Here is a 15,037-nt window from a genome sequence, read left to right as displayed (position 1 = left end):
TGAGTGAAAATATTTAGTATTTGATTATTTTTGTTGGTAAATTTTCATTTAATGGCTATACTACTTTAATGATAGTCTGGAAAAATAGTTACGTTAAGGAAAAGTTATTTGTTGTAACAATCTCTTTATCTCTGTATCTCTTTAATACTTTGCATTATAATCTCAAAACTAACAAATGAATAAAAATCCAATTTATTGTAAGGGAATGTTGCCAATGTGTTAATAACATCAAAAAAGAACAATTTGAATTACTTTTAGAAAAAAATAGTGAGTAGAACAAAAGTCCATCCAAATTTTATCGAAAAAATTCTCTGAGCAAATATCAATTTTTGGTATCAACATTTTAATGAAACAAAACTAATCACCAACTAATTCAAATCCAATTTTCTGAAGTCTGTCAACTGCGACCAATTAAATACTTAAGTAATATTGAGCCAAGTTATAAAATGTTTAACGTATGTACTAAAAGTCGAATTTCTGTATGTATTTCTAAAGTAAATTTTAATAGACCAGACAATATTGTTGCTTTAAAAATTAGGATAACGGAAAAAATTTACAAAATAGCTCCTGAGGTCATATAAAATGTTGTACAAGAATTCCTAAAACGCTTCGGTTTTTGTCAAGAAGTGAATGGTGAAACATTTAATTTGTGAAATACATTGAAAAATGAATTCTAAATATTATGAGACATTATTATCTTCATTCTACGTAAAGTTTTGTTATAGAGACATTACCAAATTTTACATCGTAGCAATTATTTTCTCAGGTGCCACACGACCCTCTTTCTTATTTAAAATATTCGAGAGGGTGCTTAAAATACAGAGGGGTGTGCTGGAGAGGGTTAATATTTTAACACTGTAAATTGTCAATTTAATAATAAAAATCGACCTATTTCAGGATTTTTTTTCACATAGTACATAATAACGCTAAAATTGAATTTATTCCATACGTATTGTATATTTCAATTAACTTTTGATCAATTTATTTTGTTAGCGTTTTTATTGCAACACAACATAATTACAATTACATAATTCCTGAAGTATGATAAAGATATTTTCGAAGAAATAAATCAACTATTACGTGTACGTTTATATATCTTCTCTAAACTTATTTTGCCAACCTGAAAATCAAATATGTAAATAGATCACAAATCACTTTAAGAAATAGACATGAAATTTGTCTAATTGCTGCATAAGTTGAATGAATACTTTAAAACACATTATCAATTAAAATATCATCTGTGGAATTTAAGTAAAGTTAATTATTTTCCCAGCCTGTATGAGATAGTTTAGTTGGAAGTTATTACTAAATAATGAATTAAAACTCTTCAATAATAGGCATGACGTACATTTCTATTAAAAAAATCTACGAATACATTACTGGATTTTTTAAAGCAAAAGTGTATCTATTACGTTATTTTGTAATTATTCTTCCGCTTTCTATATAATAGTTTTGTTTCATACTTTATGCGTTTACTGTATATCAAAATTTTCTTGAATATTGTTAGGTTAAATGGAAAGCAGTATCTTCAAAATCAGTGGGAAAATCACTTCATAAATTCCTCAGACCATTTTAATAATTTTTTGGTTTTCAGTAAACAATCAATCGAACTATGTCGAGCATTTATGTAGAAACAGTTTTTGAGCGAAGAAATAACATATAAATTAATTCATTTGAAAGCAAAATAAGTGAGTGTCAAACATATTTTATAGATCATTAAAGTCACCTTCAACAGTATTAAGAAAACTATAATGGTGAAAATTCTTTTATTAAGAAACAATATTGAATCATCTCACATATCAACTTAATTAGCAACGCTTATTAACTTAAATCAGTTCTTCCTTCCTGCTGGAACCACCGAAATTGCTGGCACTGAAGGTTTAGGATACGCTTTCGACTGCGAATAATAATTCTCACTGAAACAAAATATGGATTTGTAAAATAAAGCGCGACAAATCAAAAGGTGGGTTAAACTTCCAAAACAATGCGTACATCCAGATCCAATTTTATTAATTTTTTATCAAAATTTCTCTTTAAAAAATCAAGTAATTTAATTTATCTTACCACCCGGGAACATTTTCAGGACTATCACATCTAGCAATTTCTTCATTATAAACAGTGCCTGGTGAACAAGATCCTCTCTGGGGATCCACTCCGTTTCTACAGATATAAAACTTTTGGCAATCCGTTGGGTGAGCATATGTAGGATGCGGTATTTTTTTGCCATCAATACCATTATTTTGAGCATCTGGACATTCAAAACCGTCATCTAAAGCGTCTTTTTTCGGATTAATGCATTCGTCGCGTTTACTATTCACAGCCCAAATACAGATACTTTTAACTTCGTCAAATACAAGACCTAAAATCAATTTAATAGAAAAAATTTTCCACTTTCTAACTAAAACAATAGCAACAAAAAACTGCATTCTAAAATTATGACTTTTCATTTTGGAAGGCTATTGAGGAAATAAAGCGACCTCATTCATAAAATCGTACATACAATGGAAATAAAGTATCATATTATTTGAATCCACCTGGAAAGAGTATTTTTATTGAATTTACTTTACCCGAACGAACTAATTTACGAAACACGAAAAGTTACACGGTTATGACTTAACCCGTTGACTGTCACGGCAAGATTCAGAATTCCGTTTAAAATGACAATTTGATTTAATTACATTATATTATTAAAACCTCAAATTCTAGTGCATAGCTATCATAAAAAGCCTACAAAAATGTGTTTTTTTAAAAAAAGGTGTTACGAATTATCTCGTGTTCGCTTCTGTAACATAAATCTCTTTGTAGAAGCCAACTACGAGTTGTCTACATCTAAATCATATGTACGTGTCCATATTCGTCAGTAGTATCTCAGTTATTGTCGACTACATTACATTTACGTCTTTCTTGCGTGTTTTGTTTTATAATGATTATTATAATTAAATTATCAAGAATCCAATATGGATAAGAAAAGACCACTGACTCAAGATGAAATTGAGTACTACGCAAATCCAAGAAAGACTATTAGATGGCCCAAAAAGGTTTCATTACATATTATAGAGATATATATACACAATGCTCACAAAATTTTTCAAAATGTAACTTCTTCTAAAATAAAACTGATCAAGTTCAGAAAAGAATTTGTTATTGTATTGATTGGAGAAGAGATTCAACCGGTTTCGAAAAAAATGAAATTGCAAGGGCTTCATTATTTAGGAAGTCCACCACCTACCGAAAAAAAGTAGAGTCCGACAAAGGCCATGTCGTATATGTATCCAAGGAAAAAAACGCAGAGAAACGCGTTATTTCTGTCCAGCTTTTAAAGAAAAACTAGCCCTTTGTGTGGAAGATTGCTTTAAGAAGTTCCACAACCAATAAAATAAATAAATAAAATATTTTATTTCGTGAATTCGAACTAATTTTTATAATTATATTTTTTGGCGCTTTTTAATAAATTTTCTATTCATCAAGCCAACATTGATTTTTTGGTCTTTTCCCAGAAGCCATCTATCGATATTAGCACTTATATATTCCGGGTTTAATCGTAGCTGCACAAAAATGGCAAGTAAACACCGGACGAGTAATCTCGTAGTTGGCAATCAACGTGTTAATAACAGAACATCTGAATTGGACTAGCCATTAAAGGACTTGAGCTTTTGATTCACATTTTTAACTTCATATTAGAACTGGACGATTTCCAATTCAGTGGAAAACTGCGGAAATAAGATTGATCTAGAAACTCCTTGAAGAAATTAGGCTCATTATAGGGAATCTGGTATCTGACTTAAGGTATAAACTGAGGAATTACTCCAATGTGTTTGCATTCCAAAAACTTTCCAGCAAAGTCGCCACTTCTCGGTTTAAAACGACATTGTTGTGATAGTCAATGATGACCTTAATTTCACATGGTGATTAAAATATGTCTTCGCTTCGAATCCATGAGGAAGTAAATTAGTATTTATGATTTTACGTGAATGTCATCCATTTGGATCATAGACTGAAATGTAGAAAGCACTTTTGACGACTTAATGTTGCATTAACACTCTGGGCTAATCGGTCCAAAATCGCAGCCATCCCTAAAAAATGAACTTCTACCTAAAAAAAATATTTTCAAATTCATCTGGACATATGGATTAAGACTCTGGGATTCAGGTTTCAACTCAAACTTGGAAATTCTAAGCAGACTAAACTGATCAGGATTATCTCGCAATTATTTAGTACATAATAGATGTATGAAAGGTCACTACTCAGATGACTTTATAAAAATTTTATTGCGAATTTTTACAGATTTCTACACGTTCACTCTGGTTATATATAAAATAAATATAGTTTAAAAACTAAAAACCACGCAATTGAAGCGAAAAAGCTAGAAATATTTTATAAAATAATCTTAAAACATTATGAATGGAAAAAACTGTTATCGTCGAGCGCTCCATGTATGAAAACTACGGAACAAAACGCCCCCGACTTTTTTCACAATAATACTAGTATTTTTCATTCATTACTGTTTTAAGCTTATTTTAAAAATTATTAATTTCTTAGATTGAGGTACTTTAAAAGCAAGTTTTTATGTTTTTTTAAATTATATTTATTTTTCGCTTTTAGTTTTTATAGTTTATTATAGGAAGGATGGTTTCCTATATACTAATTATAAATTTCCTTATAAAAAGATACAAAGAAAACAAACGGAACAAATTCTGATTAAGATTAATAAATTAATAAAAATAATAATATACCTATTATAATAATTATAAATTCAATATATTAAATAGACAACAAAACATTATGACCATTCGGGCGAGGCGTGGCGTGCGTAATGAAAGACGTTCAACAATTTTTTTAATCAAACATTACGACCGGAGCGGGGCGAATGACGACAAACAAGAGTTAGTCATTTCTTTGAAAAATCTCCAGTAACTACTTCTTTTTCCATATCTCGCCGCTGCTACATCATAGGCATATTTTTTCTATGATCCCTGGGACCGTATTTACACCCCACATTTTTTTAATTGATACAACCTTCGTATAATAGCTGCGCTATCTATATACCTACCCCATGACGGTGTAGTTGGTACGGTTAAACTTGACTATTTATTTAATTTTTTTCTTACCTGCTGGACAATTCAATTCTTTTGGTTTCCCTTCAACACAATTATAAAATTTTGTACAGTCCGTTGGGTGACGGTAAAATCCATTTTGCCGTGGACATCCAGGACTCGGTTTTGCTTGTTCTAAAAAAATCTTCAAATTGAGGATCACACATCAACAATAAAATTTGTGAATTATGCTCTTCAGCTCATTAAATATCGATAGATAGATATTTTATAAGAAACTTGTTTACGTAAACATTTCCATTGAAAGTAATTAAATTCTTTTCTTTTCGTTCTTTGTGAGTGAATCTACAATCTGGCGATTTGAATTTTAAGGTACACTTTAAATCCTTATCAAACGTAAAAAACTTACTCAAAATGATTGTATTTCTTGTTCCTAATTTCCACGTGAAAATGGATACTTTTTACTTGAACACATAATCTAGAGCCTTTTTCAATTATTATATAATCAATCATATATTTAGGATCAATTTCACGTTGAAACAAATTTAATTCATTTAACTGGCGTATTAAAATTAAAAAATGTTGAAAAATAATTTTATTATTATTATAATTAAAAATATTCTCTCGTTGGTTGTGGTGTGTCTAATTCTGTGCAACTACGTATCTACAATAGTACAACGTCCTCAACGTTATCAGCTATTTTATATTGTTAAACTAGACATGTTCTTGTGTACTTGGAGATCACCAAAATTGATCAATGAATGTTGATTGTTTGCGTGAAAAAAGATTCGAGTTCCAAAGTTAGTTAAATTATAGACTATTAAAAATTTGGTGAGTCTACTTTGGACCATAATCGGAAAAATGTTAATTAGCAGCTTAAGCTCTTTACTAACGCGAAAAAAAAGTTAATGTACCTAGTTCCCAATTCTGAAATCTCCAGTACACTGACATTATCTGCGAAATTTGCCGATAATGTTAAATATCTTTTTGTTTTCAATATCAAATTTTTAAATTTTACTAAAAATTGGTCATCAGGAGAACAAAATGAATTTAGAATATTTTGGAATTGATAGAATTATTGAAAATAATTTGTTACACTAAAATATTAAAAAATACAAATTCAACGATTTTCCTTAGTGTGCAGTCTTTTGGTTTAGACTTACGTAAAATTGGTCTATCGTCGCAATTCACGTTAGCTGGTACTTCACATCTTTCAAAATTAGGATCCTTGTCGTCAAAAACAAGTCCATCAGGACAAAGCTTCTGTTCGTAAATTCCTCTTGAGCATTTATAGTAAACATCACATTCTTCGGGATCGGGAAAAAAACCCGTTCTCTGTGGACACTGAAATTGTGCTTTAACACCTGAAAAATGGAAGAATGTTAAAACCAAAAACAAAACACCCTTAAATATATCATTAAGATATATCTATATTATATCATATAGAAAAAATAATATTATCATATTTATTAATTCCTATTGCCGTTAAGCTTAAATAATTCATATTAACATTGTAGTAATTCAATATATCAAACTATTTCACTTATCAATTTCTCTACACTCTATAAACTAATTTTAACGCTTTTCTTGTAGTATTAATACAAAGGTTATGTCATATTTAACATATATGTGAAAATTCATTGCTTTAATTCAAACACGTAACTATTAGTCTATATTTCTAAGAAGAGTACAATTATATAACATTCTGTTCATTACCAACGCAGTAAGTTTTTATAATAAATAATAGTGTGATAAATATGAAATTCGTATATTGTTAAGACTTTATTGGAAACCAAAAAGTTTGAAGCAGCCTTGACTGAAAGGAAAATATGTGAATTCGAAAGGAAAGACACATTTAATGAGAGAACGACACAGCCCTTGGTTTAATTGTTTTAATAGACCAAAAGTGGTCTATTCGAGCGAAAAGTCTTGATGTACGTCTGGTGGAATTATGAAGGTTTAGTGTACATCGAAATCATTCAAGATGGTCGATCTAAAAATGTCGAGGTTTCTAGTGAGCAGCTGATGCGAATGTATGAGGTTTTATGTTCAGTTCGGATTCTATCACAATAAGACAATGCTAAACCACATATTGGGAATAAGATCGAACAACTTGGTGTTATTGAAAGGTCTCAGAGAGATTGCTGAACGTTTGGTTCAACCTCTAAAATACGACGGGTTGTACTTCGAATATTTAGGCTGTCTTTCTATATGACTATTTAGTAAACAAAATAAACATTGGAAACCGATATTATCTATATTTCTAAAAAAGTTCGGTAGTTTTAAAATGATAAATTAATTTGCTTACTCCGTACCCACATTCCAATTTATAATTATACATGCACATTTTCTATTTCGTAATAGTTGAAATGAAAGAATTGGAATATTGTTGATTCTGATACATACAGTCACTAATTTCGTGATCAACAGCGTATATGGGATATTTTAGCGATTTATTGCAGTTTTTAGCGATAAGCACAAAACTACAACATTTGTAACACATCCTTGGCGTCATAAATTGGGCAATCATATTTGACCAGAAAGACTATCGTCTTGCATACCCTTCTTGTAGGAGTTAACATTCAGAGATTACTTTGCTTGACAGATCTTATTATTTTTGTGTTTATAACATCAATAATAGAATTCTCCGAGGAATTCCGATTTTGCAGATAATTTATCATTTGCAAGGGTTATGAACATAGGTCAGAGGAATAGAGATTCCTCAAAGTCAAGTATAAAGGAAATAAATTTCCATCGCTACCTTTAGCTTACGGTAATTAACTGATAAGCTAACCCCGATAAGATAATATTACCACTTTTGCACATCAAATTAGGGCTAATCAGAAATTTTGTAAACGCCATGGATAAAGATAGTTACGAATTTATCAAACAAAAATTCCCTTCTAAGCTATAGGAAGGTGTATTTGTTGGACCAGATGTCAAAAATTTTTTTGAAGATCCCGCATTCATTACTACCCTAACTGAATAAGGAAGAGAACCTTGGATGGCGTGTGTCAAAGTTACTGAAAACTTCTTGGGTACGTACAGATCTCCTCAATAATCTGACCTCATCAAAAAAATACTCAATACATATTATAAATTGGGATATAATATGTCCTTAAAAAAACAATTTTTTTATGTATAAATTTTTTAGTTTCCTAACAAAAAAATAGATAAAATTACCGAGTGAATACCATTCGATTTTATAGAAAATGTTTGAAAAGAATTTTCGAGTTAATAAACCTATTTATAAATAACAAATGTGAATGAAATTTGTTTCAAATGCTTTTAAAATTGATTTTTAACAGGTAAATAATACATATTTTTATATCAACAATATGAAATTGAAAAAATATATGGCTTTTTTCATGTGAAATAGAAAGTATTTATTTATGTTTTGTCACAGACACTGTAAATGTGAGGGAGTGTCAAAGATCTTATTGTTTGTATGTTTACATGGTATATCAAAATGAATAATAAGATGATTTGAAGGTTAGTAGGATTTGGAATGTTGTTTAAGAGAGTAGCTGTTTCAAGTCCATTCTTTGAAATGGTATCTTGTTTATATCAATGTCACGAAATTCGAATTTACCAATGACTTGAAGAAAAATAAAAGCTGAAATAATCATTTCTTAACTATTTTCACAGAATGGTGAAAAGACACCATTAAATTTCAATTAATCTCCTCCAAAGTAACGCCCTTCACTAGCGTTGCACTTATACCAACGTTGCATCCACGACTGGAAATATTTCTAAAAGGCTTCTTTCGGAACAGCTCTTCGTCTTTATCTCTTGGTCTTTATTTAATTTGAAATGTCTCATACTACTTGTTAATAGTTTTCAAAGTTAAAAAATGTTAATGAGTCTTCAGACTGACAAGCCGGAACGGCTTCAAACTACTTAGTCATTGTTTGTCTCAATTTGGCAAGTTAAAGACATACTAGTGAAAATAGAAAATTTTATTTTAATTTTCCACATTTATATTTTACTCTGATATAAAATATTATTCAAAATATTAATTACGTGTTCAATTATTCTTTTTTAGACGAATAGTTTGATAAGTAAATATTTTTCAATCTACCGTATGTGTTTTTATTAATTTTGAAAACTTGTATATTTTTAGGAGGATATAAGATTATTTAAAGATTCATAGTTGACTTTAATAATTATTCTAGATGCTCACTTTGTATACAATATTCTTAAATAAAATATAAAATATTGAAATTTTTTCAATTAACTTAGTAAAAATATGATAATGCCATTATAATATACATTAAATAAACAGCAATATGTCGAAAACTTTAGATATATTTTTTTCTACATCGAGATGTCTCAATAGGAATGTTTATCTTGAGATTTTTCACATTTTTATTTTATTCCTATTTCCAATGAATTACAAACAAGCTTTAAATATTCATTTCAAGTTTAATATTAGTCCATCGCGTCTGGAAACACGTTCTGATTGTTATTCAAGCAAGCAAACTTGTATACTCAAGTGAATAAATAACTTCATTTCGGCCATTTTTTTATCATTATTGATATTATTTCCACAGTCGATTCATTCTGCTCATATTACACATTTTTGGTAAACTTTTAAAATAAAAACTAACAGTAGTTAACGATATTCTAAATGTATTTTTAAAAAGCACTTAGAGAGTTATACCACTATACACTATACACTATATATCATGATATTGAATACCTGTTAGAGATATCAGGCACATAATTGAATATTAATGCTTTGAAAAGTGATGGAAAATATAAATACTTCGAGAGGTTGACCAGTATATTGATTGAAGAATGAAGCAAACAAAGGCAGCTATACAACAAGATATATTGGACCGCGAATAGCAAAATTGAAACAAAAAACGTTTTTAAAAGGCTTCAAGGAAAAGCGTTTGCATCCGACTTTTACAGTAAATAAGTATACAATTGAATGGCTCGAAGCAATAAGGAAACTAAACTTTATGGCTACGTATCACCAAAATTTTGCACCAATCAATCAATTATAGTTATTATTAATGCACTAGGTATCCTTTTTCTCCATGATGAATATTTTCAAAATGTTGAATTCTGTAATCACAAGCCACATAATTGTATTTTAGCATCCAAGTGCAATTTGTGCTCAACGTAAAGATATTCTGATTTTGAATAAGAAACAACTAGTTCACCGTCGAATTTCGATTCAAATGAATCTTTAAAGGATTAAAATTACCTTTTAAGTGATACTAGAGAGGAAACCTGTCCATATTTACCGAAACAGTGAAAGGTAAATTCATGTGGGTTAAGACCCTTTTGTCAAAATTTTTGTGGCTAAGATTTTTATTTTTGATAAAACTGCTTAAGGTACTTTTGAAAAAATTAACCAAAACCAACGTCTTCTTAATATTGTGGCAGCTGTATTTATTATGTACGTTATTCCGATAGTAATATTTTTAGAGGTAAATGTCCTCCAGTACGATAAGACCAGATTTATTTGGTGATGTGGCTTGTGTCCTGTTTGCTTCATTGCGATTTGTTCTCTTCAGAAGATCCAACAAAGTCTTACTATCGTAAATGATGAGATAACAGATAATAGAGTCCCTATAGACAATAGTGAAAAGAAAATTATTAGAAGACCCATTATGTTACTGCTCCATCCTGCAGATGGAGAAAAGTAAACCCTGAGACTATCCGAAAAATCAAAACAAAAGCATATTCAAAGGAAAAACAAAGGAGGCAATAATCATGAAAGCATCATGGGAGAACATTGTGAATGTAAAAGGTACCCAAGAATTTATTTTCAACTCATTTTGGGACTAGGAAATATACAATAAATATACAAGTCTTTCGTAGAATTGCTTTCGGAATGTGATTTACTCGAGTTCCAGGTCCACTCTCAAAAGAACTATGCATTAGATACATCACAGCTAGCGAAGGAACGGCAGAGCTGCTGTGGATCTCTGGACCTAGATGACTCGGGAGCTATCGATTATCTGGCCAAACTTGTACCCACTCAAATGCTGACAGTAACAGAACATGCTATAGGAATCCTTTACTTGTAAATTAATCAAAACTTTAATCTGCGGGAAGAGGAAAATATAAAGAGTTTTGGATTCAGTCATATGACTGCAGATAATCCAAAATTATCATAGGTTTGACAAACACCTCAGATTGGGCACCTGAGTACTGCAACTAAGTAGACGGAGGTTCAATCACAGGCAACACTGGAGTCGGTTATCTCAAGTTCAATACAGGCAGGACCGCTTCATAATTGTGTGATAATTGTTCAAATGAATTGATCATGTGCTATAAAACAGTATTGGTTATTTATGAATATTCTCTATGAAACTAATTGTTCCTAAAAAGTGAAAATTTAGCCTTTTATATAGCACCCTTTATAATTATATACGTAAAACTAATTATTGAGATCGTTCCTTCATTACCCATTCAGTACAAATACGTATTAAGAAATTTTTATGCAAATTCACGCATTTATTTTATTAAAAAAAATACTAAAATTTGATCCTACCATATCATTAGTGTTATTTTAAATCACCATACCTATATAGTTAATCAAAAACTCACTCACCAATAAATAACAAAACAAATATGTATTTAATCATGTTCTAAGCTTAAGTTTATTATGAACCTTCTTAAGTTAGACTGGATCGGAATTTCTTAAACACCAATACCAACTAAAACACCAACGATTAAAGAAAGTAGGTATCTATCCACTTGAATTTTACATCTTGCTTTTACCCCATACGTGCTGAGAGTGTTACACCTTTTTTTACAAGGTTAAGTTGATAAGTGATTCTTATGATTTATAAAAATAGCCAATTAACGATTAATCGAAAATAAGTTAATGTTTGTCAAGAAATGCATTAAAAATGTTTTAAGAATATCTCTTTATATACATTTATTTATAACAAATATATTTTATAATGTCATAAAAATATTTTTACTTGTAGAATCTAACAATTATATTCAAATGGATTACTAAAATGTCTTGAGATGAGTTTGATGAATTAAGTTCAAATTACTTTACTGGATATTTGAGAATGAAGTTAAACAAAAATGGGAATAGGTTCCGTTCCACTATGTGGGTATTTTGATATATTGTCAACTTTTATAATGAAAGAAATAATCTTTTCAAGCTTGTCTAATCTTACAACCTTCTGAAAAAGTGAAAAAACACTGAAAATGTTTTATTTTCACGCCAATTTCTAAACTAGTATCAAAAAACGCGTCCTAGACCAGTGTATTATTTCAATTTATTTACAAAACAATTGTTAACTTTAATCTTGACATTTCATAATTAATTGCACATAAATATTCAAATAAAAGATTGACATTCACTAGAACTGCTTCTAACGGTCAACATTATATATGTTATCCATAAATTGGTTTTTATATTAACGTCCTGGCAATAATTTCTCAATCTTCATATTCTCAATAAATTACCAACTTTTACTATCTTCTGACAAAGCTACAAGAACGTTTGTATATTAAATTATTTATTCTTATATTTGGAATTAAATCTTTAAATATACCAACGTTACAGTTAAGTTTTCAAATAGCAAATCGCATAAAAAATAAATCTCTTATAATCGAAAAATTTTCCTCATAATTTTTTAGAAAATCAATTCATGAAGCCTAAAATGGAAAACAAGAGTAGAGTTCATTGGTAAAATGAAATGTTAAACACAATCTTTTGCCTTCTTTTTATTTAGAATATATTTTGTCAAGATTGGTGTGGTATTATCAGTGTCTGCAAAAATGATATTTTCTGTTACAATAGAGTTAATCCACCTAAAAAAGTGGTAATTTGTGTTTTTTCCCAAAGAAAAAGTATTGATTTATTTTGATGTCTACTAATGTGTAAGATCTGTTCCATAAGTATACTGTTCCATTCGTTTTCAGTTATTTTTCAGTCACAACCAACAAGCAACACCGAATAGTCCCTCTACACGAACAGTTTCTGAATTGGTTGAATATATTCCCTCATAAATGTATTTTGGAGTTGAAGACGGTCCTTAAACTTCAAATGCAATTCTTCAAATGATTTAGTTGATATCCTAAAGTATTTAACAAGTTTGTCTTTGTTTTATCTCAGCTACAGGAAAATAGTATAGAATGCTCTAAATTTTTGCCACAAAGTGATGAGAAGATGCGCCCAATATAATTGCAAATACTTATGCTAACATCTTCAAAGCCGAAGCTTCAGCCATCGAAAACAGCTCTCCTAATCGGGGTGCCAACACCAATCAGAATAGAGTAGGGAGAGGTAGAGATTAGTATACCGATGTTCTTTCTCTCTCTACCAGCAGTTTGGGCCCCTTTGAACATACTTCCATTCCTCGCTCTCTCTATTATTAATATTAACTCAGATCGTAGTGTATATAAAAACATCTGGATTTTAATTTCAAATTTCAATCAGTCACATTGTTGTCGAGTGACAGAACATTTCTATCCCTTTTGTTTTATACATACTAAAAGTTGTCTCCACCACAAGAACTATATTTGGTGGAACCCTGGTATGCACTTGCATCGTGAAGCGTGACCAATTCGGTGTTCTGCCTGAATATTTTCCAATATTAGATAATCAGTGTGATCTTTCTAGAACGACTTAACCTTTTACCGACACCTATAAGTGTAGGCAGCCATTACCATATTATATAACAAATTGTAAGATGAGTCGAATAGCATTGTTGTATTAATATCAAAATTGTTCATTATTCGCCCACGGCTTATAATTATTCCGGTCACCAGTTACAAGAAAGTGTACTCGCCTTAGTTGTAATCGAAATTGGCAGATTAAATTAGAAATCGTATTTATAAGATACAATATTATGACAAATAAGGAATTTCATACTGGTTAAAAAATAAATTATTTTATAATACTTTTAAACAGACTACAAATGTAAAGCTGTCTATGTTTTCGGTACATCAGCTGTTCCATAATAATACATTTACTAAACTACAATATTTAGGCTTCCTCCCATACTTAGAGGAAATCTAGTTTTAGAGTACAACAATAGTCTGCAAGTATTCTAAAGTACAGCTATATCTCGCTGCTCATTATTGTTATCTGTTAAGTTGTAGCAAGAAGAAAACAATAAAGTTCTTCACAGGCTTTTACTATACGATCTACAATATCTTCATACTTTTTGTCTAGCATAAACACTCCAAGAACATTTTATTTTTAATTTGATTCAAGTTGTTTATCAGCTCTCAAATCTGATGATCAACAGATGTTTAATTTTATTTGTATCTCATTAGATTTGAGAAATATTTTCATAAGATATTAAAATCCAATGTAAACATTTCTTGACATTAAATTGTCCCTGACATGCAGGCCAAATAACTTTTAAGAATTATACTTTAACCTACTAGTAGTATTCGATTCACACAAGCAACAGTGATAAGTTAATCGCAATTAAAGAAAAAGTAAAAGAATACGTTTTCAAATTCTCACAAACATGCCAATTGTAGTGTCTGTATCAAATTTTTCTAAAGTTTCATACATTCCATAATACTTCATATATCAATGTCTCTTACATAAATCATAATTTTAATTAACAAATTGCAGTACTATTGTTTCAGGGGAACACCTCTCAAACCTTGCCAACAGAGTCAGCTTGCAAGGATTGTTACAATGATATCTTCTTGCAAGTCAATAGAATGTAGAGTCCCCCAAGGCTCAGTACCAGGTTCTTTTTGTTTCTTCTGTTTGTATAGACATCACTGGTAAAATATGTCTATTTGCAGTCGACACTAGTTTCTTTAAGATAAACCCTGATCTCACGGCACTTCATAGGACCATATCTAGTGACCTAATTACCATTAAATCGTGGCGTGATTCTAATCTTTTCTGTCTCAACGTTTCTAAACTAAAGTTTTATCATATAAATATACATTGCTGACTTTTTTATTAAATAACAACACGCATTGACGTCGTTGAATCTGTAAAATTCTCAGGACTTGTTGTGGACAATTCCTTG

The 15,037-nt window shown here is 30.0% G+C and overlaps 1 protein-coding gene across 1 annotated transcript; it reads right to left on the bottom strand.

Moving 5' to 3' along the window:
• Positions 1–1,752: 1,752 nt before the first annotated feature.
• Positions 1,753–11,753, bottom strand: LOC130453022 (protein obstructor-E-like). Its single transcript, XM_056792603.1, has 5 exons — positions 11,623–11,753; positions 6,215–6,415; positions 5,109–5,228; positions 2,065–2,359; positions 1,753–1,916 (listed from the first exon to the last, which is right to left on the bottom strand). Exons 1-5 carry the CDS (start codon positions 11,654–11,656, stop codon positions 1,832–1,834), a joined length of 735 nt encoding a protein of 244 aa, XP_056648581.1. The 5' UTR covers positions 11,657–11,753; the 3' UTR covers positions 1,753–1,831.
• Between the last annotated feature and the right edge of the window lie 3,284 nt (positions 11,754–15,037).

Source organism: Diorhabda sublineata, chromosome 2 (assembly GCF_026230105.1).
Source record: "Diorhabda sublineata isolate icDioSubl1.1 chromosome 2, icDioSubl1.1, whole genome shotgun sequence".
Taxonomy (NCBI): Eukaryota; Metazoa; Arthropoda; class Insecta; order Coleoptera; family Chrysomelidae; genus Diorhabda; species Diorhabda sublineata.
This window is presented reverse-complemented; position numbering and strand designations above follow the sequence as displayed.